The sequence below is a fragment of the Geotrypetes seraphini genome, chromosome 3, assembly GCF_902459505.1.
Source record: "Geotrypetes seraphini chromosome 3, aGeoSer1.1, whole genome shotgun sequence".
NCBI lineage: Eukaryota > Metazoa > Chordata > Amphibia > Gymnophiona > Dermophiidae > Geotrypetes > Geotrypetes seraphini.
Genome location: NC_047086.1, coordinates 159,243,676 through 159,267,465, shown reverse-complemented (window position 1 = coordinate 159,267,465; position 23,790 = coordinate 159,243,676). Strand labels below are relative to the sequence as shown.

Below are 23,790 nucleotides of genomic sequence, written 5' to 3'. Positions count from 1 at the left end.
GATTATTTTTCTCTCTAGGACAGTGTGACACAATGCTTCAGAACAGTAGTTCTCAACTTTCCTAATGCCGCGACTCTTTAATACAGTTTCATGTTGTGGTGACCCCCAACCATAAAATTATTTTCATAGACTCTTCATAACTGTAATTTTGCTACTGTTATGAATCGTAAATATCTGATTTGGAGGATGTATTTTCATTGTTACAAATTGAACATAATTACAGCATAGTGATTAATCACAAAAACAATATGTAATTATATACTGTGAAATATTTATTTCTAATTACAAATAAATGTATGTGGGCGTATACGCATGTGGGCGGACCCGCCTGGAGACAGATAGAGGAGCGGTGTCTCGGTTCCTAAGACCAGTGTTCTTCAACCTGTGGACCAACGGAAATAAAATAATTATTTTGTGGACTGGCACCAGTCCACGAACCAGCAGTTGAAGAACACTTGGCTAAGTCGTGTCCATCTCTATTCAATCTCCGCCCCAGATCCCGCCCCCATAATAGTACTAATTGTAACACCATTTTTTCCATTCATTTTTCATATATATACACAATATAATTGTATTAACAACACATAATGATTAACCACAAAATTAAAATACAAAAAGCACACTGTATGCTTTTTAACATTCATTCCTACCAGAATGGACCAAAAATATTTCCTTCTGTACCGGGAATATAAAGCGTAATGGATTTGATATTACAGCATAATCTCGTTATAACGGACTTCAAGGGACCTGGAAAAATGGTCCATTATATCCAAAGTCTGTTATATCCAGAGTTGCATTTTTTTAAAACTTTATTTAGGTCAACTTGAAACAACGCACAATCGATGAACAACAGTCTCTGCACAACCATATCAGCAACATCAATAACAAAACTCAGCAAAACATTGGTATGGCACCACAGCACAAGCTACTAGGCACCTTAAAACTCTGCTTTTAACTTATGTTCTATGCTTAAATCTTAAGGTTTTCATTGTTTTAATTGTTTTAGTTACTGTTTAATTTTTTTTTATCTAGCCTTACTGCTTCTTCTGCCGCCGCGCAGCGGCGGCAAGCCGGACACCTCCCCCTCTCAGCCTTACTGCTTCTTCTGCCGCCGCGCAGCGGCGGCAAGCCGGACACCTCCCCCTCTCAGCCTTACTGCTTCTTCTGCCGCCGCGCAGCGGCGGCAAGCCGGACACCTCCCCCTCTCAGCCTTACTGCTTCTTCTGCCGCCGCGCAGCGGCGGCAAGCCGGACACCTCCCCCTCTCAGCCTTACTGCTTCTTCTGCCGCCGCGCAGCGGCGGCAAGCCGGACACCTCCCCCTCTCAGCCTTACTGCTTCTTCTGCCGCCGCGCAGCGGCGGCAAGCCGGACACCTCCCCCTCTCAGCCTTACTGCTTCTTCTGCCGCCGCGCAGCGGCGGCAAGCCGGACACCTCCCCCTCTCAGCCTTACTGCTTCTTCTGCCGCCGCGCAGCGGCGGCAAGCCGGACACCTCCCCCTCTCAGCCTTACTGCTTCTTCTGCCGCCGCGCAGCGGCGGCAAGCCGGACACCTCCCCCTCTCAGCCTTACTGCTTCTTCTGCCGCCGCGCAGCGGCGGCAAGCCGGACACCTCCCCCTCTCAGCCTTACTGCTTCTTCTGCCGCCGCGCAGCGGCGGCAAGCCGGACACCTCCCCCTCTCAGCCTTACTGCTTCTTCTGCCGCCGCGCAGCGGCGGCAAGCCGGACACCTCCCCCTCTCAGCCTTACTGCTTCTTCTGCCGCCGCGCAGCGGCGGCAAGCCGGACACCTCCCCCTCTCAGCCTTACTGCTTCTTCTGCCGCCGCGCAGCGGCGGCAAGCCGGACACCTCCCCCTCTCAGCCTTACTGCTTCTTCTGCCGCCGCGCAGCGGCGGCAAGCCGGACACCTCCCCCTCTCAGCCTTACTGCTTCTTCTGCCGCCGCGCAGCGGCGGCAAGCCGGACACCTCCCCCTCTCAGCCTTACTGCTTCTTCTGCCGCCGCGCAGCGGCGGCAAGCCGGACACCTCCCCCTCTCAGCCTTACTGCTTCTTCTGCCGCCGCGCAGCGGCGGCAAGCCGGACACCTCCCCCTCTCAGCCTTACTGCTTCTTCTGCCGCCGCGCAGCGGCGGCAAGCCGGACACCTCCCCCTCTCAGCCTTACTGCTTCTTCTGCCGCCGCGCAGCGGCGGCAAGCCGGACACCTCCCCCTCTCAGCCTTACTGCTTCTTCTGCCGCCGCGCAGCGGCGGCAAGCCGGACACCTCCCCCTCTCAGCCTTACTGCTTCTTCTGCCGCCGCGCAGCGGCGGCAAGCCGGACACCTCCCCCTCTCAGCCTTACTGCTTCTTCTGCCGCCGCGCAGCGGCGGCAAGCCGGACACCTCCCCCTCTCAGCCTTACTGCTTCTTCTGCCGCCGCGCAGCGGCGGCAAGCCGGACACCTCCCCCTCTCAGCCTTACTGCTTCTTCTGCCGCCGCGCAGCGGCGGCAAGCCGGACACCTCCCCCTCTCAGCCTTACTGCTTCTTCTGCCGCCGCGCAGCGGCGGCAAGCCGGACACCTCCCCCTCTCAGCCTTACTGCTTCTTCTGCCGCCGCGCAGCGGCGGCAAGCCGGACACCTCCCCCTCTCAGGTCAGCTGATGACATATATATTCGGTCCTTCTGCGGCGCACGCTTTCAACTGCACCACAGCACAAGCTACTAGGCACCTTAAAACTCTGCTTTTAACTTATGTTCTATGCTTAAATCTTAAGGTTTTCATTGTTTTAATTGTTTTAGTTACTGTTTAATTTTTTTTTATCTAGCCTTACTGCTTCTTCTGCCGCCGCGCAGCGGCGGCAAGCCGGACACCTCCCCCTCTCAGGTCAGCTGATGACATATATATTCGGTCCTTCTGCGGCGCACGCCGCAGAGGCGCGCGCCTCCGGCGCGCGCCGAAGGAGCGCGCAAAAGGAGCAGATCCTGCTCCTTAGTGCGCTCCTTCGTGCGCAACCAGAGGGCGCCATAAATTTTACACTACATGGCACCAGTAAAAAAACTACAACACTATACATGCTCTGTATATTAACTTTGGTATTAATAGGCGGTTATTTTAAAGTCAATCATCATTCTAATCTTATCCAATACACTCATTCTATCATGCTAACAGAAAAAACAGATAACAATATTCCTTCCTTTTGGGGACATCGCCCTAAAACACACAAAACAACTGTCCCTTTATATTCTTCTCTTTTAAATATTCCCATTACTTGCAATAATACAGAAAAATCTTATTCAAACAATACGCGAATTGGCCTTATCAATGTAAGAGCAATTAAAAATAAATATCATTTAATTAAAGACGACATTATTAAAAATAAATTACAAATATTATTTATCACAGAAACCTGGCTTTCAGAAGGCGAGGAAGCTTATCTTTCCTATTGTTGTCCCCCTAACTACAACTATATATTTAACCATCGTCATTACCGAAAAGGAGGAGGCATTGCTGTCATCTACAAGAACAATACTCTAAAATTATGTGATCAATCCCCAAAAGCTGCTTCAATTGAATTCCTTCACCTAAAAGATACCATTAATAACCAATTCGATTTTCTCTTACTTTACGTTCCCCCTCCTATAAGTTCAAATAAACTTTCTCTTCTTCAAGATCTTTTATTTGATTTTTCCTCATCAACAACCAACCCAATTATCCTAGGTGATTTCAATATACATTTTGATGACCCTTACAACTCCAATACTAGGGATCTTCTAAACATTCTCACACCTCTCAATATAAAACCACAAATAAACTCCCCGACACACAAAGCTAATCATACACTTGATAATATTCTTGTCACGTTTTCCCAGCAACCGAACATTTCGAATCTTTCAGTTCTGCCAATCCCTTGGTCTGACCATTACTTCATAACCTTTTCTTATTTTTTACCTAGTCCTAGTCCTACACAACTCTTACCGAAAAACAAGGTCATTACAGTCAGAGATTTTAATAAGCTGGACAATACAGACTTATCTTCATTTTTGGACTTAAATATCATAACTTCTTTTCCCGATTCCATAGAAGATCAATTAACGGCCTGGAACTCATCATTGACGTCTCTTCTTGATATAGTATCTCCATTAACATCAAAAACCATTTCACTTCGTAAAATCATCAACCCTTGGTTTACAGCAGATCTAAATATGGTTAAACAACAAGTACGTTCGCTAGAAAGGAAATGGCGACAAAATAAAACATCAGATAACTTACAAGTATATAGGGAAAAAGTTTCACTTTATAAGACAAAAATAAACCAGGCAAAAAAATCATATTACTCCAAAAAAATTGAAAAGGCAAAGAATTCTTCCATTCTTTATAATATTCTAAAAAGAATCGATCCAAAAAATACAATAAACAGTTCCATTCAAAGATCAACTTTAAAAGCTCAAGAACTATCTAACGCTTTCATACAAAAAATAAATAATATTCGCAACTCCTTTTCCCAAAACACATTAAATAATTGCATTACTACTGACCAAACAGAATTCATACCTACAGCTAAATGTTCAAACTTTAAAATTCCATCCTTACAAGATATCAATTCATTATTACAACAAGTAAACTTAAAAAATTCCCAATCTGAAATCATTCCACCTTTCTACTTGAAAAAACACTTCCTACATTTCGGTCCTTTCATACTGTCACTCATTCAAAAGAGCCTTCTTACTTCTACAGTTCCACTTCAATGGAAGACTGCATATATCACCCCCATTCTTAAAAATTACAAAAATGGTATTGATGATTTATCCAACTATCGTCCGATAGCTAATATACCTTTTATAGCCAAATTAACAGAAAAATGGATCTTCAATCAACTCTCTGACTTCATTGAGAACACAAACGCTTTGCATCCAAATCAGACTGGTTTCAGAAAATTTCATAACACTGAATATTCGTTATTAGGTTTAACATCTAATATACAATACTTCCTGGATCATCATAAATCTGTAATACTATTTTCTTTAGACATTTCAGCAGCATTCGATACCATAGATCACGAATTACTCATCAATAGGCTTGCAGAAAAAGGTATCACCGAGAATGTTTTAGCATGGTTCAAATCGTATCTTTCCAACCGTTCATCCTCTGTTAGATTTAATAATGAAGTTTCCGCCCCCCACACTTCCACATTTGGTATACCCCAAGGATCAATTTTGTCCCCGTTACTCTTTAATATTTTTCTTTCACCGCTATTAGAAATTTGCCAATCCATAGGCTTTATTCCATATTCATATGCTGACGACATACAATTAATTCATCCTCTTGATCCAAATAATACCACTGAAGTTTCTTCCATCAATTACAAACTTGAACAAATACAAGACTGGCTTACCTCAAATAAATTATCATTAAATATTAACAAAACCAAAACTATGCTATTTAATTGGAAAAAAGACATTCTATTATCAAAACCATTTGTACTTAACAACATTACTCTTAACCTAGTATCCTCTGTGAAAATACTCGGAGTTTTTTTAGATGATAATCTGACTTACCATGATCACATTTCCCACATAGTCAAAAATTGTTTCTTTAAATTACGGCAGATTAGATCAATTTCTAAATTTCTAAATTTACCATCCTTAAAGATTCTAATACATTCTTTTGTTATATCGAAAATAGATTACTGTAATGCATTATTTCTTAATATTACACAAAAAGAAAAAAGGAGATTACAGACCATCCAAAATACTGCTATAAAAATAATATATAATGCAAAAAAATATGATCATGTCTCCCCACTACTCAAAGACGCACACTGGTTACCTATAAGTCACAGAACTCTATTCAAAACAATGCTTCTCATCTTTAAGACTTTATTATACAATGAACCACAATTTATTTCAAAATCATTAATCCCTTACACAACCCAACGTCCATTACGATCATCGGAACAAAATCTGTTAACAGTACCGTCATTGAAAATTATAGGTACACGAAGAGCTGACACGTTTACAGTAATGGGGCCACAATGGTGGAATGCAATTCCCCAGTATATCAGAATGGAACAGGATATCACAACTTTTAAAAAATTGTTAAAAACGTATTTATTTAAAGATGCTTTTACTTCTGACTGACCTAAAAACGCTTTTTAATATAGGCTTGAAACTTATTGTTTTATCTTTTTTAAATTACTTACTTAAAGAGCCTTTTGAATTTTATAGTGTTCACTTCCTTTAAAGATAGATTAGCTTGTGTTATGATATTGTTAAACCTATCCTCTTGTTTTTTTCCTTTTTCTCCAAACCCACAGTGTAACTTTATGCTATTCCTTACCCCTCATGTAGGTTTTATATTAAGTGTAATGTGTAATTTGTCAATATTTGTTATATTTTAACCTCTTGAATACTTTTATTTTGTTAATGTACATCGCCTAGAAATTTTGTAATAGGCGATTAATCAAATATCCAATAAAACTTGAAACTTGAAACTTGCAAAACCAGAACACTAAAAGATGTTCTAAAGCAGTGGTCTCAAACTCGCAGCCCGGGGGCCACATGCGGCAGGTACTATTTTGAGGCCCTCGGTATGTTTATCATAATCACAAAAGTAAAATAAAACAGTTTCTTGATCATATGTCTCTTTACCTATAAATTACAATATTATTATTAAGACTCATCCAAAAGGAAAGATTTATAAACTATAAAGAGTTTTACCTCATGCAAAATTGTCATTTCTTTAATAAGACATTAACTATTTTTTCTGAGGCCCTCCAAGTACCTACAAATCCAAAATGTGGCCCTGAAAAGGGTTTGAGTTTGGGACCATTGTTCTAAAACATTATGTCGTACTGTACTGGAAAGAAAAATACTCTGTCATTTTCTTCTGGGCTGCATTTTGATACTATATCACCGGCATGCCACGCACCTTGTAGGCGGCGCCTGCATGTCCGTTATAGCAGAACAAAACTATAGCTAAAAGCGGCTCTGGGGACCAAACTGGTTGTCCATTATATCGGAAAGTCTGTTATATGCGAGTCCGCTATATGCAATGATTTTCTGTATGTTTATAATGGCGCACGGCCGGGACCAGCGGACCTCGTCCGCTATAGGCAAGGTTCCATTATAAGCGAGTCCGTTATAACGAGATTATACTGTACTACATTTCTGTTGGTACAACCAAAGTGGTTTACATACTGTGTTTTAGAATATTTGCAGTGCTATTTCTTCATAGGCAGGGTTGATGCAGTTTGAGTTCTTGGACCTGGTACAGTATGGTAAGCGTCCAAGTGTCCATTGGCAGGGTTTAGTGTTGCTGTCACTGATGCAACACCAGAATTTGAACAAAATCTTTTTTTTATGTTGAAATCACAACATTTTTAGGGACTTAAAAAAAATAAACATCCTGCTTCTGCTCTGCAAGTTTTATTGGTTAATCTGGAAATGTCAGGGCTGATATTTAAAGGCAATTATTTGAACACATAACTAAAAAGATATACAGTACAGTATATGAGACATGGACTTGCTAAAATACGGATGTTAAACTGCCAGAAATTATCCGTATATTTGGAGGTCCAACTTGGATAATGGCACCGAATGTATGTATTAAGCTTATTAGTGGTGTGGCATTTAACAACCCACTGACAACGCCAGCTGAAAATTCACCCCTATTTGCACAGCTCATACCACAAGATGGGCCTGCAGATTTGGGAGGGGAGGGCACAAAAGATAGCTCAGGGTGCACAACTCCTTTGACCAGGCCTATAAATATGATAAATCTCATGCACGTTTAATTAAGACTAGAGTTTGATTTGAACACATGTGGTCAGTCTCCCTAGTAAAACTCATTCTTCTTGGATCCTCAGCAGGCTTCTTTCTATGAACAAAGTGTTTGCATGCCTAAACTGAAGTCAAACCCTTCACTGGTCCAGTATTTTATATATATTTTTATTTTGCAATTGACACTTCTATATAAATGAAATCCCTCATTGAGTTCACATTCATGTACAAAATCTTGTAAATTTTTCCTGAATATGCTCAATATGGGCTACCTCTCTTGAATTGAATTTACATTTCAAATATCTTCTTTAGTGTCCATTTTTACTCTCCTGTCATACACCCGACAGCAATCCAAATACTCATGAAATCTTGGTGAAAGGCAGTATATTAAGTTAATGTATCTAATCCAATCCAAACTATGCAGAAAGTGGCTGTATAGGATTACGCCATGTGAACAATAAAGATTTGGCATGGTGACAGGTGAAGACAAGGAGCTCAAGGAAAATCCTGCAGCCTGTCCAACATCACAAAAAAAAATTTCCTGGCATGCCATACAAGAAATAATTGTCTGACAGCTGTATAAACTTATTAAATTTCATTTTAAAAGAATGACAGGAATTTGGTGTGAGTTGAGCAGACCACATGCCAGATAAACGTGCATGAGTCGAATCTCTTTCATTTGAAAAGAAGCTCGGGAATGAGAGGGCATAGGATGAAGTTAAGAGATGATAGGCTCAGGAGTACCGTATTTTCACGCAAATAACGCGCACCCGTATAAAACGCGCACACGGGTATAGCGCGCAGAAATCACGATGATATGCACAAAAACTTTGGTATACCGCGCTCACGGGTATACCGCGCATGCTGCCCGACGCTCCTTTCGCCCGCCCTGACTTTCCGTGCGCTGTCCCGACTCTCCGTTCACCCCCCCTGACTTCCGTGCACTGTCCCCCCTTGAAGGTCTGTCCCCATCCTGAAAGCCTGATGCCCCCCCCCGACGTCCGATACATCCCTCCCCCCGAAGGACCGCCGACTCCCCAACAATATCGGGCCAGGAGGGAGCCCAAATCCTCCTGGCCACGGCGACCTCCTAACCCCACCCCGCACTACATTACGGGCAGGAGGGATCCCAGGCCCTCCTGCCCTCGACGCAAACCCCCCTCCTCCCCAACGACCGCCCCCCCCAAGAACCTCCGACCGCCCCCCCAGCCGACCCGCGACCCCCCTGGCGACCCCCACGACCCCCCCACCCCCCTTCCCCGTACCTTTGGTAGTTGGCCGGACAGACGGGAGCCAAACCCGCCTGTCCGGCAGGCAGCCAACGAAGGAATGAGGCCGGATTGGCCCATCCATCCTAAAGCTCCGCCTACTGGTGGGGCCTAAGGCGCGTGGGCCAATCAGAATAGGCCCTGGAGCCTTAGGTCCCACCTGGGGGCGCGGCCTGAGGCACATGGTCGGGTTGGGCCCATGTGCCTCAGGCCGCGCCCCCAGGTGGGACCTAAGGCTCCAGGGCCTATTCTGATTGGCCCACGCGCCTTAGGCCCCACCAGTAGGCGGAGCTTTAGGATGGATGGGCCAATCCGGCCTCATTCCTTCGTTGGCTGCCTGCCGGACAGGCGGGTTTGGCTCCCGTCTGTCCGGCCAACTACAGAAAGGTACGGGGAAGGGGGTTGGGGGTGTCGTGGGGGTCGCCAGGGGGATCGCGGGTAGGCTGGATGGCGGTCGGAGGTTCTTGGGGGGGGCGGTCGTTGGGGGGGAGGGGGGTTTGCGTCGAGGGCAGGAGGGCCTGGGATCCCTCCTGCCCGTAATGTAGTGCGGGGTGGGGTTAGGGGGTCGCCGTGGCCAGGAGGGTTTGGGCTCCCTTCTGGCCCAACTACCAAAGGTACGGGGAAGGGGGTGGGGGGGTCGTGGGGGTCGCCAGGGGGGTCGCGGGTCGGCTGGGGGGGCGGTCGGAGGTTCTTGGGGGGGGGCGGTCGTTGGAGGGAGGGGGGTTTGCGTCGAGGGCAGGAGGGCCTGGGATCCCTCCTGCCCGTAATGTAGTGCGGGGTGGGGTTAGGGGGTCGCCGTGGCCAGGAGGGTTTGGGCTCCCTTCTGGCCCGATATTGTCGGGAAGTCGGCGGTCCTTCGGGGTGGGGGTGCGAGTGGTCCTGCCGGGGGGGGGGGATGTATCGGACGTCGGGGAGTCGGCCGGGCAAGAGGGCTTGGGCTCCCTCTTGCTCCGATCGTGGATGCGGGTGCGGGTGGGAGCGCGTGCGAGCCGTCGTTCGGGGTGGGGGTGCGAGCGGTCCTGCTGGGGGGGTGAATCGGGCGTCGGGCGGGGTGGGAACTATGTTTTAAAACTTTTGTATACCGCGCTCACGCATATAACGCGCGAGGGGTATGCGCGGTAGGTAAAAACGCGTATAACGCGCGCGTTATATGCGTGAAAATACGGTAATCTAAGGAAATATATTTTTACAGAAAGAGTGGTAGATGCGTGGAACAGTTTCCTGGTAGAGGTAGTGGAGACAAACTGTGTCTGAAATCAAAAAAGCATGGGATAGGCATGTGGGATCTCTTAGAGAGAGGAGGAGATATTGGTTACTGTGGATGGGCAGACTGGATGGGTCTTTATCTGCCATCATGCTTGAGTACCCGATTGTAAAAGCCGCTTAGGGTAACCTTGATAGACGGTATATAAAATCCTAATAAAACAAGAAAACTTGAATCCTCACAAGCTCAAATCTCTCTTGTGCCTACAGAGAGTTGGCAAGTGTTTATTTCCATTTAAGTAGTTTTCACAGTTTTGCATACAAAGTGACAAGCATTTCCAACCTTAATTCTTGTCAAAGCACACCGGTGGAAAGGGCTTACCAGTAACAAGATTAACAAGCTAGAATTTAAGGTTCGCGAATCATGGACTCAGTAATTCATGGTATTTTCCAACCGCCACTTCCTGGTACTAAAGTCACGGTTACACCAATCAGGAGCTGCTTTGACATGCTATCTCGCTTGTCAAAGCAGCTCCTGATTGGTGCAGCCTGACTTTAGTATCAGGAAGAGGCAGTCGGAAAATACTGCAAATGATTTTCAGCACCCGCTGGCGCCCCAGCTGCCTCTCCTGCCTTCGATCAGCCTCTTAAACCGAAATCGCGGTTTTTCAAAATTCGCAGGTATTCCTGGAACGGAACCCCCGCAAATTTCAGGGGAGTACTATACTCCAAAAGCATAAATAACCATTATGCATGCAATTCCAGGTTTGCTGATGATGCCAAACCAATAGGTATGGGGGGATTCCCTCTCTGCCAGGTGAGTAATGACAAAGAATGGAGCTGGGAGCTGTTTAGACATCTTTAATGAAGAAAGGGGCAAGTCAACTATCACCCCCCCTAGCATTTTATTACAGTGACTGAAATTTGACTCCCATTAGTAGGGATTAAGGCTCAGATTCTATATTACCTGACGTTAGGTGCCTAACTTAATTATTTAAAAGTTTAATCAGCGTCCTGAATGAGCTTATAAATGGCAAAAAAAGCAATTAATTGGCTGGTAGATCTAGCTCAGTAGACACCTACCAGAAAGTGGGAATGGTTAGAAATCCTGGCATAAACAGGGGGCGCCTAAGGTTTTGACTCTCAACTGAGGCCTAAGCCCCAGGAACATTTCTCCTCTGAGGCCACGCCACAGGAATATTGCTCAACTGAAGCCTAAGCCACAACCATGATTCTACTCTGAGGTCTAAGCCACCGGAATCTGTCTCAACTGAAGCCTAAGTCCCCCCAGGAACATTTTCTCAACTGAGGCCTAAGCCCCAGGAATATCTCCCATCTGAGGAATAAACCACAGGAATATCTCACACAGGAACCCTTCTCGTCTGAGGCCTGAGCTCCAGGAACCCTTCTCGTCTGCAGCCTGAGCCCCAGGAACCCTTCTCATCTGAGGCCTAAGCCACAGGAACACTTCTTCTCTGAGACCCCGGCCTCCTTTCTGATCCGGGAAACTGAAGCTGGTAGCTGCAGCCAAGCCTACCTCGCAGGTAGTCCCGTGCCAGAAAAGAACTGCCTACTAGAGAATGATACGGTGGCTGTTACCCATGGCTAGCCATGGGTAGCCTGCCGAAACGGGGGAGAGAAAAGGATTGGTCACCGCGGGTACAGGGAGAAGGCCATTCACCGCCCCATGGAGCAGTGAATGGCCTTGTCTCCACAGTGAAGGGAGGGAACGCATGCGGTCACTGATCGCGCTCCCTCACTCCATACTAATAGCCGCCGCCCAAGCATCTCCCTCCCTCCTGATAGCTGCTGCCCGATCGCCGCCTGAGCCCGATTGCCACCACCTGAGCATCTCCCTCCCTGCTCCTTATCTTTGCGGCAGACAATTTCTCTAAATGTGCTTCCTACCAGCAGCCGGAGGGTTGAAATTGTGTGTGGCTGCCGTAAAGGTCATCTCTGACACAACCACATCAGAGATGACCTTTCCTGCAGCCACACGCGATTTCAATGCTCCGGCTGCTGGTAGGAAGCACATTTAGAGAAATTGCCTGCTGTGAAGGTAAGGAGCAGGGAGGGGAAAAGGGAGAAAAGGTGGGGTGGAAAGAACAGACGCTGAAGGGACCTAAGGGAAGGTGGAGTGGGGAGGAACAGACACTGAAGGGAACTGGGGAAGGTGGGCTAGAGAGGAACAAACACTGAAGGGAACTAGGGAAGGTGGGGTGGGAAGGAACAGATGCTGAAGGGAACTGGGGAAGGTGGGGTGGGGAGGAACAGACGCTGAAGGGAACTGGGGAAGGTGGGCTAGAGAGGAACAAACGCTGAAGGGAAGTGGGGAAGGTGGGGTGGGAAGGAACAGATGCTGAAGGGAAGTGGGGAAGGTGGGGTGGGAAGGAACAGACGCTGAAGGAAACTGGGAAAGGTGGGGTGGGTAGGAACAGACGCTGAAGGGAACTGGGGAAGGTGGGGTGCGGAGGAACAGACGCTGAAGGAAACTGGGAAAGGTGGGGTGCGGAGGAACAGACGCTGAAGTGAACTGGGAAAGGTGGGGTGCAGAGGAACAGATGCTGAAGGGAACTGGGGAAGGTGGGCTAGAGAGGAACAGACACTGAAGGGAACTGGGGAAGGTGAGGTGGGGAGGAACAGACACTAACGGGAACTGAGGAAGGTGGGGTGCAGAGGAACAGACGCTGAAGGGAACTGGGGTAGGTGGGATGGAGAGGAACAGACACTGAAGGGAAATGGGGAAGAGAGATTCCAGACCATGGGGGGAGCAGAGGGAAGAAGATGTGTGGCAGACCAATTGGGGTGGGGGTGGAGGGAGAGATAGAAGGGAGAGGCACAGTAACAGAACATATGGAAGAGACAGAGAAGGCAAACAGTGGATGGAAAGAAATGAATGAGGAGAAGATGAGGAAAGCAGAAACCAGACAACAAAGGTAAAAAAATTTTTTTTTTCTTTAGGATAAAGTAGTATATTAGCTGTGTTGATAAAAATTTATAAACAAAGCCTTGCCAGCTGAACATCTCTTACTCTAGTTCAGCAGCCAGAACTTTGATTTATAAGGAAGGAACAAGCTAAATATTGCAGTACTGAGGCTTGTATGGATGCTGCGGGACAGGGGCGGAGCGAGGACAGTAGTTGCGGAGACGGGGACAGGGCGGGGAGAGTGGTCGCGGGGACAGGGCAGTGACGAGGACAAATTTTTTCCCCATGTCATTCTCTACTGCCTACCTCTTCCTGTCGAAAGGCGGCTCTGCCCAGAAAGAAAAAAATACAACTCATGGTCCCATTAGCAGCCACCAATAGCACCTGGCCAAAGCCATCCCCAGTTGGCTAGCCGCACTCCCTCGGAGGACCCAACCAATCTAAGTCAACTACCGCCCAAGCTTCGTCGGAGACCAAGCGAAACTATAAGCAAGCAAAACACGCTTACCCGCACTGCGCTGAAAAGAACAAAACATTTAAAAATATATAAGCAATAAGAAGAAGTTTCAAAATGGCATTGTGAGGCTCAAGGGTAAAGGGGACAAATATGCAGAAACTGATAAGGATAAGGCTGAACTGCTTAACAATTATTTCTATTCTGTGTTCATGGATGGAAAAATGGGGGTCGGACCACAGAAAATGAACGCAAATGGGAATGGATGTGCAGTAAACCAGGAGAGATTCTCTGAAGACTGTGTTTGTGAGGAGCTAGCTAAATTACAAATAAAACAAAGCAACGGGGCTTGATGGGATAAATCCAAAAGTACTGAAGGAACTCAGAGAGGTTCTGGCAGCTCTGTTGTCTTATCTTTTCAATGCTTCTTTAGAGTCTGGAGTGGTCCCGGAGGGCTAGAGAAAGGCGGATGTGGTTCCTCTGCTCAAGAGCAGAAGTAAGGAAGAGGTTGGGAATTACAGGCCAGTTAGTATGACCTCAATACAGAGTAAACTAATGGAAACACTTCTTAAGCGGAAGACTATGAGATTTCTAGAATCAAATGGACTGCAGAACCTAAGGCAGCATGGTTTTATGAGAAACAGATCTGTCAGACAAATCTGATTGATTTCTTTCACTGGGTGACCAAACAGTTGGATAGGGTGGGGCACTAGATATGGTACACTTGGGGCTCCTTTTACGAAGGTGCGCTAGCGTTTTTAATGCACGCACCGGATTAGCGCACGCTAGCCAATAAACTACCGCCTGCTCTCGTGCGACATTTTAGCACGTGCTATTCCGCGCGTTAAAGCCCTAACGCGCCTTCGTAAAAGGAGCCCTTGGACTTTAGCAAAGCCTTCAGCATGGAATCACATAGGTGGGTGATAAATTGGGCCCATTTAATCCATTGACTGAATGGATTAAAAGCTGATTAAGGAGACAAAGGGTAGTGGTAAATTAAGTTTGCTCCGAGGAAAAGGATATTATTAGTGGAGTACCACAGGGATCTGTCCTTGGGATAGCTCTTTTTAACATCTTTGTGTGAGTGATACCACAGAAGGACTGTCTGGTAAAGTTTGTCTTTTTGTGGATGATACCAAACTCTGTAACAGGGCAGACACCATGAATGGTGTGGATAACATAAGGCGGGATCTAGCAAAGTTTGAAGAATGGTCCAGTAATTGGCAACTAAGATTTAATACTAACAAACTCAGGATCATGCACTTGGGCATGAGAACGATATAGTATAGGAGACTAAGTATTTCTGTGTACAAAAGAGCTGGACTTTGGAGTGACTGTGTCTGAGGATCTCAGGATAGCAAAACAGGTAGAAAATGCAATGGTGAAAGCCAGGAAGATGCTTGGGTGCATAAGGAGAGGAATGGTCAGTAAGAAAAGGGAGGTGATAGTGTTGTTGTAAAAGTCTCTAGTGAGGCCCCATTTGGAATAGGGTATGCAATTCTGGGAGATCACTTCTTCAAAAAGATATAAAATAGGATGGAGTCGGTCCAGAGGGCTGCTACAAAATTGGTTAGTGGTCTTTGTCATAAAGCGTATAGGGACAGACTTGGAGACCTTAATATGTATACTCTGGAAGAAAGACGGGAGAGAGGATACGTTTAAATATCTCCGTGGCATTAATGTACAGGAGGTGAGTATTTTCAAATGAAGGAAAACTAGGAAGGAGAGGGCACAGGAGTAATCTAAGGAAATTTGTTTTTACAGAAAGGGTGGTAGGTGCGTGGAATAGTCTCCCAGTAGAAGTGGTGGAGACCAAGAGAGTGGGACAGGCATGTGGGATCTCTTAGGGAGAGGAGATAATGGATGTTGTGGATGAGCAAACTGTATGGGCCATTTGGCCTTTATTTGCAGTCATGTTCCTATGTTTCTAAGAATGTTTCTATAACATACTGTATATCAGTGTTTTTCAACCTTTTTTGGGCAAAGGCACACTTGTTTCATGAAAAAAATCACGAGGCACACCACCATTAGAAAAAGTTAAAAAATTTAACTGTGCCTATATTGACTATATATAAATATATAGGAATCAAATAAACACAAAGAAAGTATTTTATAATGCTGCCACCACCACTGGGGAATAGGCTGCCACTGCCGCCATCGGGAACAGGCCGGCACCGAGTTCTCCCTGCTTCTCTTCCCCGCAGGGCCGACCAACTCTCGCCACCCGTCGTCAATTCTAACGTCGGAGAGGACGTTCTAGGCCAGCCAGGCAGCGATTGGCTGGCCCAGAACGTCCTCTCCGACGTCAGAATTGACGCAAGTGGCGAGAGTTGGCCGGCCCCACAGGGAAAAGCAGGGAGAACTTGGCGCCGGCCTGTTCCCGATGGCGGCGGTGGCACTCAAGTGGCTAAAGAGCCGCAGTTTGCCGGCCTAGGGACAACACTGGAGGGTGGCCAGCTGTGCACCCCCTTGGGACGTAAACCCGGGGTGGGGCAGACCGCCCCCCCTCCACCCTGGTATGCCACTATCTGTACCTCACTCCCTCCCTATGACCAAAAATTCTTTCTTCTATTCCCCGTGTACACAACCATCTCTTTCCCTCCCTTCCTCTCTCCAAAGTCCATGCCTTCTGTGTCCAAACACTCATTCCCTCCCCCACCTCAGCATCTCTTTCCCTCCCTTCCTCTCTCCCAAGTCCATGCCTTCTGTGTCCAAAAACCCATTCCCTCCCCCACCTCAGCATCTCTTTCCCTCCCTTCCTCTCTCCCAAGTCCATTTCTTCTGTGTCCAAAAACGCATTCCCTCCCCCACCTCAGCATCTCTTTCCCTCCCTTCCTCTCTCCCAAGTCCCTGCCTTCTGTCTCCAAAAACCCATTCCCTCCCCCACCTCAGCATCTCTTTCCCTCCCTTCCTCTCTCCCAAGTCCATTTCTTCTGTGTCCAAAAACGCATTCCCTCCCCCACCTCAGCATCTCTTTCCCTCCCTTCCTCTCTCCCAAGTTCATGCCTTGTGTCCAAAACGCACTCTCTCCCCCCTTTTGTGTTCCGTGTTTGCCTCCCAGCCCATCTTTGCAACTTTCTCAGCAAAACGAAGCTCAAGCCGCGAGGCTTGTCTTCTGCTTCCTGCCTGCCCTGCCGCGCACAAATAGCCGAACGGAAGTATTCTCCGACGTCAGCGCTGACGTCGGAGGGCAGGCTTTGCTTAAGCCCTCCCTCCGACGTCAGCGCTGACATCGGGGAACGCTTGCGATCGGCTATATGTTAGCTGCAGGGCAGGCAGGAACAGAAGACGAGCCTCGCGGCTCGAGATGTATTGAACTCCGCGGGTCCCCCGTCCAGCTCTCTCCTATCCACGTGGGGCGGACCGCCCCTCTCCCTAGACTGGTGGTACTGCCCTGATGGCGGCCCTGACCGTACGGCACACCAGGCAACATCTCGCGGCACACTAGTGTGCCGCGGAACAGCGGTTGAAAAACACTGCTGTATATGATACTTACAATGACAGCACAATGGAATGAAACATCACAGTAGAGGAGAAAAGGCAGTAGATACATAAAAAAGGTGATAGGTAAGCCAAACACATTAAAAGAAACAAGAATGGGTGGTTAGTTGATTAAAGTATGTGAAACAGGTGTCAGAACAGGAGGAGCCACAGGTGCCATGTTGGCAATTCCCTCCTTGCGTCACATTAATACAATGCTCTACAATTTTTTCAGTAACAGCGCTTGTACTTTGGAACTCACTGCCTCTCCATTTATGGGAAGAAACTTCTTTAGAGCGCTTTAAATCAAAATTAAAAACATTTTTATTTAGGAATGCTTTTGACATTTAACCGGCTGATTTAAGGACTTCTCAGATACAACGTCCTTTTCTTAAGTCTTCCCTACAGATGGGATCTTCTTGTGTTTTAACCTTTACTATTTTACTCTCCTATAGTCAAATATATTTTATTGAGCAAACAAAAATGCAACAATACAAGCAACAAACTTCAAAACCAGCTCAACAAATTTTGAAATGACCCCAAAAGAACCCCCCTTCCCAACTCAAACCCCCTCCTCCCACATCCCACCCCCGGGTCCTCCTTCCAAAACACAGTATCTAAGGATTAAACAAGAAGTAAGACATTAAATAAAGAAAAAATAAAATACAAAACATAATTCAGCAGTTAAGTATCCAGCTACGAGCCAGAGGGGTCAAGGTATTCCAAAAAGGTTCCCAAGTATTCTGAAAAAAGCGGCCCTGGCGAGAAGACAAATCTTTCACATCCCTCCTCTCCCATTTTACTCTCCTATGTAGTTCCACCCCTTTCCCTCTTGTTCCAGTATGTCTGTTTGGTCATTTTTGATGCAATACCCTCTTTGGGTTTTATTTATCAAATGCACCCCACTTAGAAGTATGATAAGCCGTTTAACAAATATTAAATAAACTTGGAAACTACCCCCAAAATTTTCCTTTATTCCACCTCTCTCTCACAAGATGTTTCCTTCTTTTACCTCATTCCCCCAGGGCAGTGGCACTCCAACTAACATAACACCAAAAGCACTGGGGTTATCGTGCACAGGACATTGAGAATCTCACATGGTGAAGGCCTCCTGGTTCCCATCCCCCCTCTGAAACAGCAAGTTTGGATGAGGCAGGAGCCAGAAACCTTGAGCATGTATGTGCAGATGCTTAAGGTCCCATACTTGCCACTCCTGATGCTTTAGGTGTTATGCCAATTGGGGCATCCCTGCCCCAGGAAAAGGAGATAAGGTAATTAACATCACAAGAGAGGTGGAAGGATGCTGGAGACTATGGATAGAGGAGGCAGATAGGGAAGGAGAACTATGCTGGAGACTATGGGCAGGAGTAGAGAGGTTCAGAAGCAGGGAAGGAAAGAGATGCTGGTCACTGTATGTGTGTTGGGGGGGGGGGACCATGAGATGGTAAGTACGGGAAGGGGAGATACTGAAGATCAGGGCAGAGCTTGAGCCCCTCACCTCAAACAAAAAGGTGTTCCACTGTTATCTGCTTCACTAGTAGAAGCAATCTTGGTGTAATCTCTCTAGGAGTGAGTTCCAGACTGAAGGGCTGCCCCTGCTTTAAGGCCTCTAGAACAAGGGCATAGCCATGGGTAGGCCTAGATAGGCCTGGCCCACCCAGTTTGGGCTCAGGCCAGTCCACCTAGCGGCCGCAGGCCACCCTTACCAAACCCCCAGTCTCTGCAGCCTCTCTTTTCTGGAACGCTCTTCCGGAGGCTGTTATAGGGAAAAACACCCTCCAGGGATTCAAGACAAAGTTAGACAAGTTCCTGCTGAACCAGAACGTACGCAGGTAAGGCTAGTCTCAGTTAGGGCACCGGTCTTTGACCTAAGGGCTGCCGCGGGAGCAGACTGCTGGGCATGATGGACCACTGCTCTGACCCAGCAGCGGCAATTCTTATGTTCAGGCCACCAGCAGTGGTTCCCGCACGCTGCCGTCAGCTGACCTAGAAGACTTCCCTCTGACATGTTTTGTTTGACAGACACCTCACTCAGCTATATCATTAGCCACCTTCACTGTGTTGACAAACTGTTCAGCAGCATGGAAGGTGGTTAATGACTGATAACTGACCTTGCCACTGGCATCACCATAGATCCAGTGCAGTGTCAGGCCTTGTTGCAAGAAATTGAACAGCATCACAGACTTTATCCTGACTATCTCAAGAAGACATTGAATGCTTGAGCGTTGAGAATACCATTGGTAGATTACATCAAAGTGTAAGTATTTTAGCAAAATATGTTAAATTTCTGTTATTTTCCACAATAAAGTGCAGATATTGAAGATTCATTTAATAAAATATTGCTAGACTTTTTGCATAAAATGTATTTTTATCATTATTTGATGACAGGAGAATGTTTTCCTATTCTTTTATGGTTGTAACACTGTGTATTAGTGGGGTTTTCAGGAAGTCAACCCTATCTATAATAATAAAACGCTAAGCGCGCATGCGCACTCGCGCCGCGTGTTCCCTGATCTGTCGGGATGTGGCGGCATGAGTGCGCATGCGCTAGATGGCACGGAGTGAAGGACCGGCACTTAGGGGAAGGAGAGCAGGCCCAGGATTCGGCCGGCCCCGGCCAGGCAAGACCCCCCTTCCCCGCCGCACCCAGGCCCCGGCGGTCCCCGCCGGCAGAGGCGGAAAGACAGCTCGGCGGCGGTTTGGCGTGATCGCGGCCCAGACCAAGGCGGCCGATGATTGGCTGGGGCGACGGTGCTCAGAAGCCCCGGCTGGGAGCGCGAGACTGGTAGGTGGGCGGGCGTTGTGGCTGTCCGGGGGTGGGAGGCGAGGCCGTTAGAGTGACGAAGACCAGGAGGACCTGCTGGTGGTGGATGATGGTGGTAGCAAGAGTGATTGGGGGGGGGGTTGTTTCGGCTGAATCCAAACTGCAAATTTTGGTTGCTGGCCACCATCTAATATAGTGTGCACAAACCTGGTGCTAATAGCATGTTAATGCTGGCAGTACTTTTGACCATCGGCCTCGAAGACAAGTAGCAAAACGTTAGTTTGGACCCGTCAATACAGATAAGTACTACGTAGGTAAAGACTATTCTGGTCTTCTTTTCACAACCTGGTGGAATCTGCTAAACTGACATTTATCAATAGCTCACTTAAGACACGGTTCAGATTTTCAGGCCAAAAAATGTCTTAACTTTTCCAGATCCACACTCATAGACCCAGCACCTGGAAAGCTGTCACTCCTTATCTTGAAACAGTCTCACACACATCATGAATTAGCAAGCAGTGCTCCGAAACAGGTTTCTATCATTGCCTTGAGTTTTGTATAAGGCTCAAAATTAGGCAACAGCGAAATATAATAACTGGCTGTTGCCCAATGTTTGCCTAACATTGTTATTATATTTCATTTTTGAACTTTTGCCTTATACAAAACTCAGTGCAATGATAGAAACCTCATATGCCAGGTCTAAAAAGAACACCTGATAAGTGTGTGAGACTGTTTCAAGACAATAGTTTCTGTGCCTCTCCTATTTTTGGTATTATGAAGTTCTTGCAAAATATTTTTTTCTTCCCTTTTCACGGTCAGTGCAACAACAGAAAGAAAGACAGACAGGGGGAGAGATACAGAAAGAAAAAAAGACAGACAGGGGGAAGGGAGAGTGACAGAAAGAAAGACAGACAGGGGGGCCAGGGAAAGAGACAGAAAGAAAGAAATGCCTAAGTCTACACATCTATTCTAGCACCCGTTAATGTAACGGGCTAAAAAACTAGTTTGTTATATCACCTTGTACCGCACCAACTGTACTGATTCTTTTTCAATAAAACATACAATATAAAATGTCTTTTTATCAATGTATCATTGCCGAGTATGAAAACATAAAAGTTATAACTATAATACCAAGAAAGTTGCTTCATTAATCAAAAATAATAGCAAATTTTAAGAAAAATGGAGCTTTATGTAATCAGTGGCTTTGAGGGACCCCAGGAAGGGATTTAATTTTTTCATTATTATTATTTTCTGATCAAGCACAATCAAATTCATGGGAAAAACTTCAATTTGCACAGTTTTTCCAACTTTAGGTTTTTCTGGACAACCCTTGCCAGCAGACATGAAAAATTAGCTCAGCCTCCTGGACAGGACAATGTAGTGGCGACACCTCTCACCGTTTGTCCTTTTCTGGGAGGAGGGCCCAGCTGTGAAAAGGAGGAGCAGGAAGGGGAGTGGGGGCTCTGAAACTGACAAACTAAAGAAAAAAAGCAAATTCTGTAGTGACAGTAAAGGAGAGGTGAAAAACTGCTCAGTTTGGCTCTTCTGAGCTGCCCCAAAAAAAAATACCCAGCTGAAATAACTACCAAGGAAGCAGCAGAGCTAAACAGCCTTTCATGCAAAACTCAAAGATTTCTTGTACTTTCAAGGGGGCTTGCAATAATTTTTTTTAACGCATTATAGATTATTAAGTACAGCCACTCTGCTCTCACGCGTTCATTTTGGAAACTTGGCTGGTTCTAAGTAATAAAAAGCCCCACATGCACCACGGCGCATGACACCTTCTCGCGCTGGCCACTTTCTCACGCCTCTCGCGCTTCCCGCGCGCCGGGCTCACCTGCGTTGTAGAAGCGATCGAGCACGCCCGTCTCGCCGAAGTCCAGTTTGCTGAAGTGCAGCGGCTCCAGGGCGGCCGCCACGCTCTCGCACGCCTCCCGCAGGCACTGCAGCGCCGCCGCCTCGCACGCCTGCAGCCCCGCCGGGCTCGCCTCGTTGATCACATAGGCCACCGTCGTCCTCCTGTCGCTGCCCGCGGCGCAGCCTCCTCCTCCTCCCTTGGCCCGGGCCCCCCCGCTATTCTCCGCTTGGCAGGGGGCCCCGCTGCAGTCCTCGTGCCAGAAACTGCCCGCCCTGGGGAGCTGCGGGCTGCCACCGGCTAACATTGCACCCCCGCTCCCCTCACCGGGGGGGCAGGGCACCGAGAAAACGATGCCCTCGCCGCTGTCACTCATGGCCCCCGGAGGAACCGTGTTTCGCCCCTCCAGCCCCTTCTAGTGCGGACGAGCACTTGTTGCTCGGGATCAGCCCTTCAGTTTCAGGGCGAGTGCGCAGTTCACATTCCTTCGCTTCTTTTCTTGCTCGGATTCTCCCCAGACTTCTCTGAGCTAGAAGCAAAAAAAAAAAAAAAAAAAGACTAATAATCGCATATATAACTCAGTATGCAGGCATCGTCTTCTGTGTCGAGTTCCGTTTTCGTGTGTTTTTCAAAATATTTCCCGTGCAAGATTTTTTTTTTTTTAAAGCGATGTATTTCAGCCTCAAAATTGGGCTGGCTTTTCCCCCCCAACCTCCTTATTCGTGTCTTCTTCACCGCCAGCTCCTCAAAAAGCTTCTTGCTGTCATCTGGAAGACCAGGTACTGCAAAAATCTACCAGCCACGATGCCACTCATTTCACAGTACCAAGGTGGTGTCAGTAACTCTCTTTTCGGAAGTTTCTCTTTGGGTGATGGTGGTTTCCTGCACGTATGCTCCTTTCAGGAATTCACATACAGTCGCAGGCTTCTGCACCTTGTTTCGTTTTCCACCAGCTCCGAGAACGTAGCAAAAAACGGCAGCCTGAGTACCGACCCGGACCATTTACTCTCAGCCCCGGACTTACTCAGTCAATTTACAACAAAAATCTGAAAAGACAGTCAGTCCTCTCTGTTTTCTTCCTGCAACGCCACTCTGCTTTCGCCCCCTACAAGGCTCTTACAATTGTAGCTTGGTCTGGTCTGGTCCAGCCCCCGAGGCGGGGCTTTCTCACAATCCACAGACACACTAGAGATGTTTCAGCCTAACCCTGCTGAGAAATCTCACAATTCTCTCTCCGGTGTATACGATACTGTGTCGCTACCTTTAAGCAGTTTCTCTTAAACCCTTATTTGCATTCACTGTATATGCATCTTATGCATATTTCTTAGGAAGCATACTGGCAAGGAGGCACACCAGGAAGGGCTTAAAATGTGGTGTGCTCATCAATGCACCTCAGCATTATACCAAGCTATTTCCAGAGTGCCAAAGTGAATAAGTAAACAGAGGAAATGTGTTAGCCTTTGGGCAATGAAAGCACTTTCCTATCCCAATCTGATTTTCTTGTTTCATATGCAGTATTTGTTGGATTTTTTTTTTTACATTTTCCACAGGATTCTGTACAAGGAATACATGAGATATTTTTTTCACTAATGTTTTGATTCATGAAATGGGTCATATTTGGATTTTGTTCTGAAGATAATGCTGGGGGCACGGGTTCTAATTCAAACTATATAAAAAATTTTGTGGATTTTGGATAGCTTGCAGTTTTCATAAGTGTACCAGTTAGAGAGGGATATAGATATGAGTCCCTTTCTCTACAGTCCACTATCCTACTCCTGGGACCAACTTGCTCTAATTTGAATGGTCATAATATCAGAAGCTGTCACATCTTTGGGTTAGGAGGGGATCAGTGATCATTTGGGGATTAAGGGGGGTCATGTCTTTATCCGTCCAGTGGTCAGCTGGTCAGTTAGGACACCTTTTTGTGACTTAGTCACAATTGAAATAGATCCAGATAAAAATATCCCAATTTTTGCCCTAGATATTTTTATGAGGAGTGTTCAATAATTTATCTACCTCAGTAGAAGAGTTAAAAAAATGTTTATTTTATTTTTCAGTATAGTTCTCTGATAGCTCCATATACTTCAT

At 46.7% G+C, this 23,790-nt stretch overlaps 1 protein-coding gene across 3 annotated transcripts in view; it reads right to left on the bottom strand.

Moving 5' to 3' along the window:
• Positions 1-22,774, bottom strand: part of MAP3K5 (mitogen-activated protein kinase kinase kinase 5) — a 418,652-nt gene extending 395,878 nt beyond the window's left edge. Inside the window, exons 1-2 of one of the 3 annotated variants that reach the window (XM_033937503.1) lie at positions 22,727-22,756; positions 21,685-22,231 (exon numbers count right to left, since the gene is read on the bottom strand). In XM_033937503.1, the coding sequence (XP_033793394.1) occupies positions 21,685-22,078 (394 nt within the window). In that variant the 5' untranslated portion in view covers positions 22,079-22,231; positions 22,727-22,756. Of the gene's footprint in view, positions 1-21,684; positions 22,232-22,726 lie in introns of all 3 variants that reach the window. The other 2 variants (XM_033937502.1, XM_033937504.1) reach the window with 2 other exon arrangements.
• Between the last annotated feature and the right edge of the window lie 1,016 nt (positions 22,775-23,790).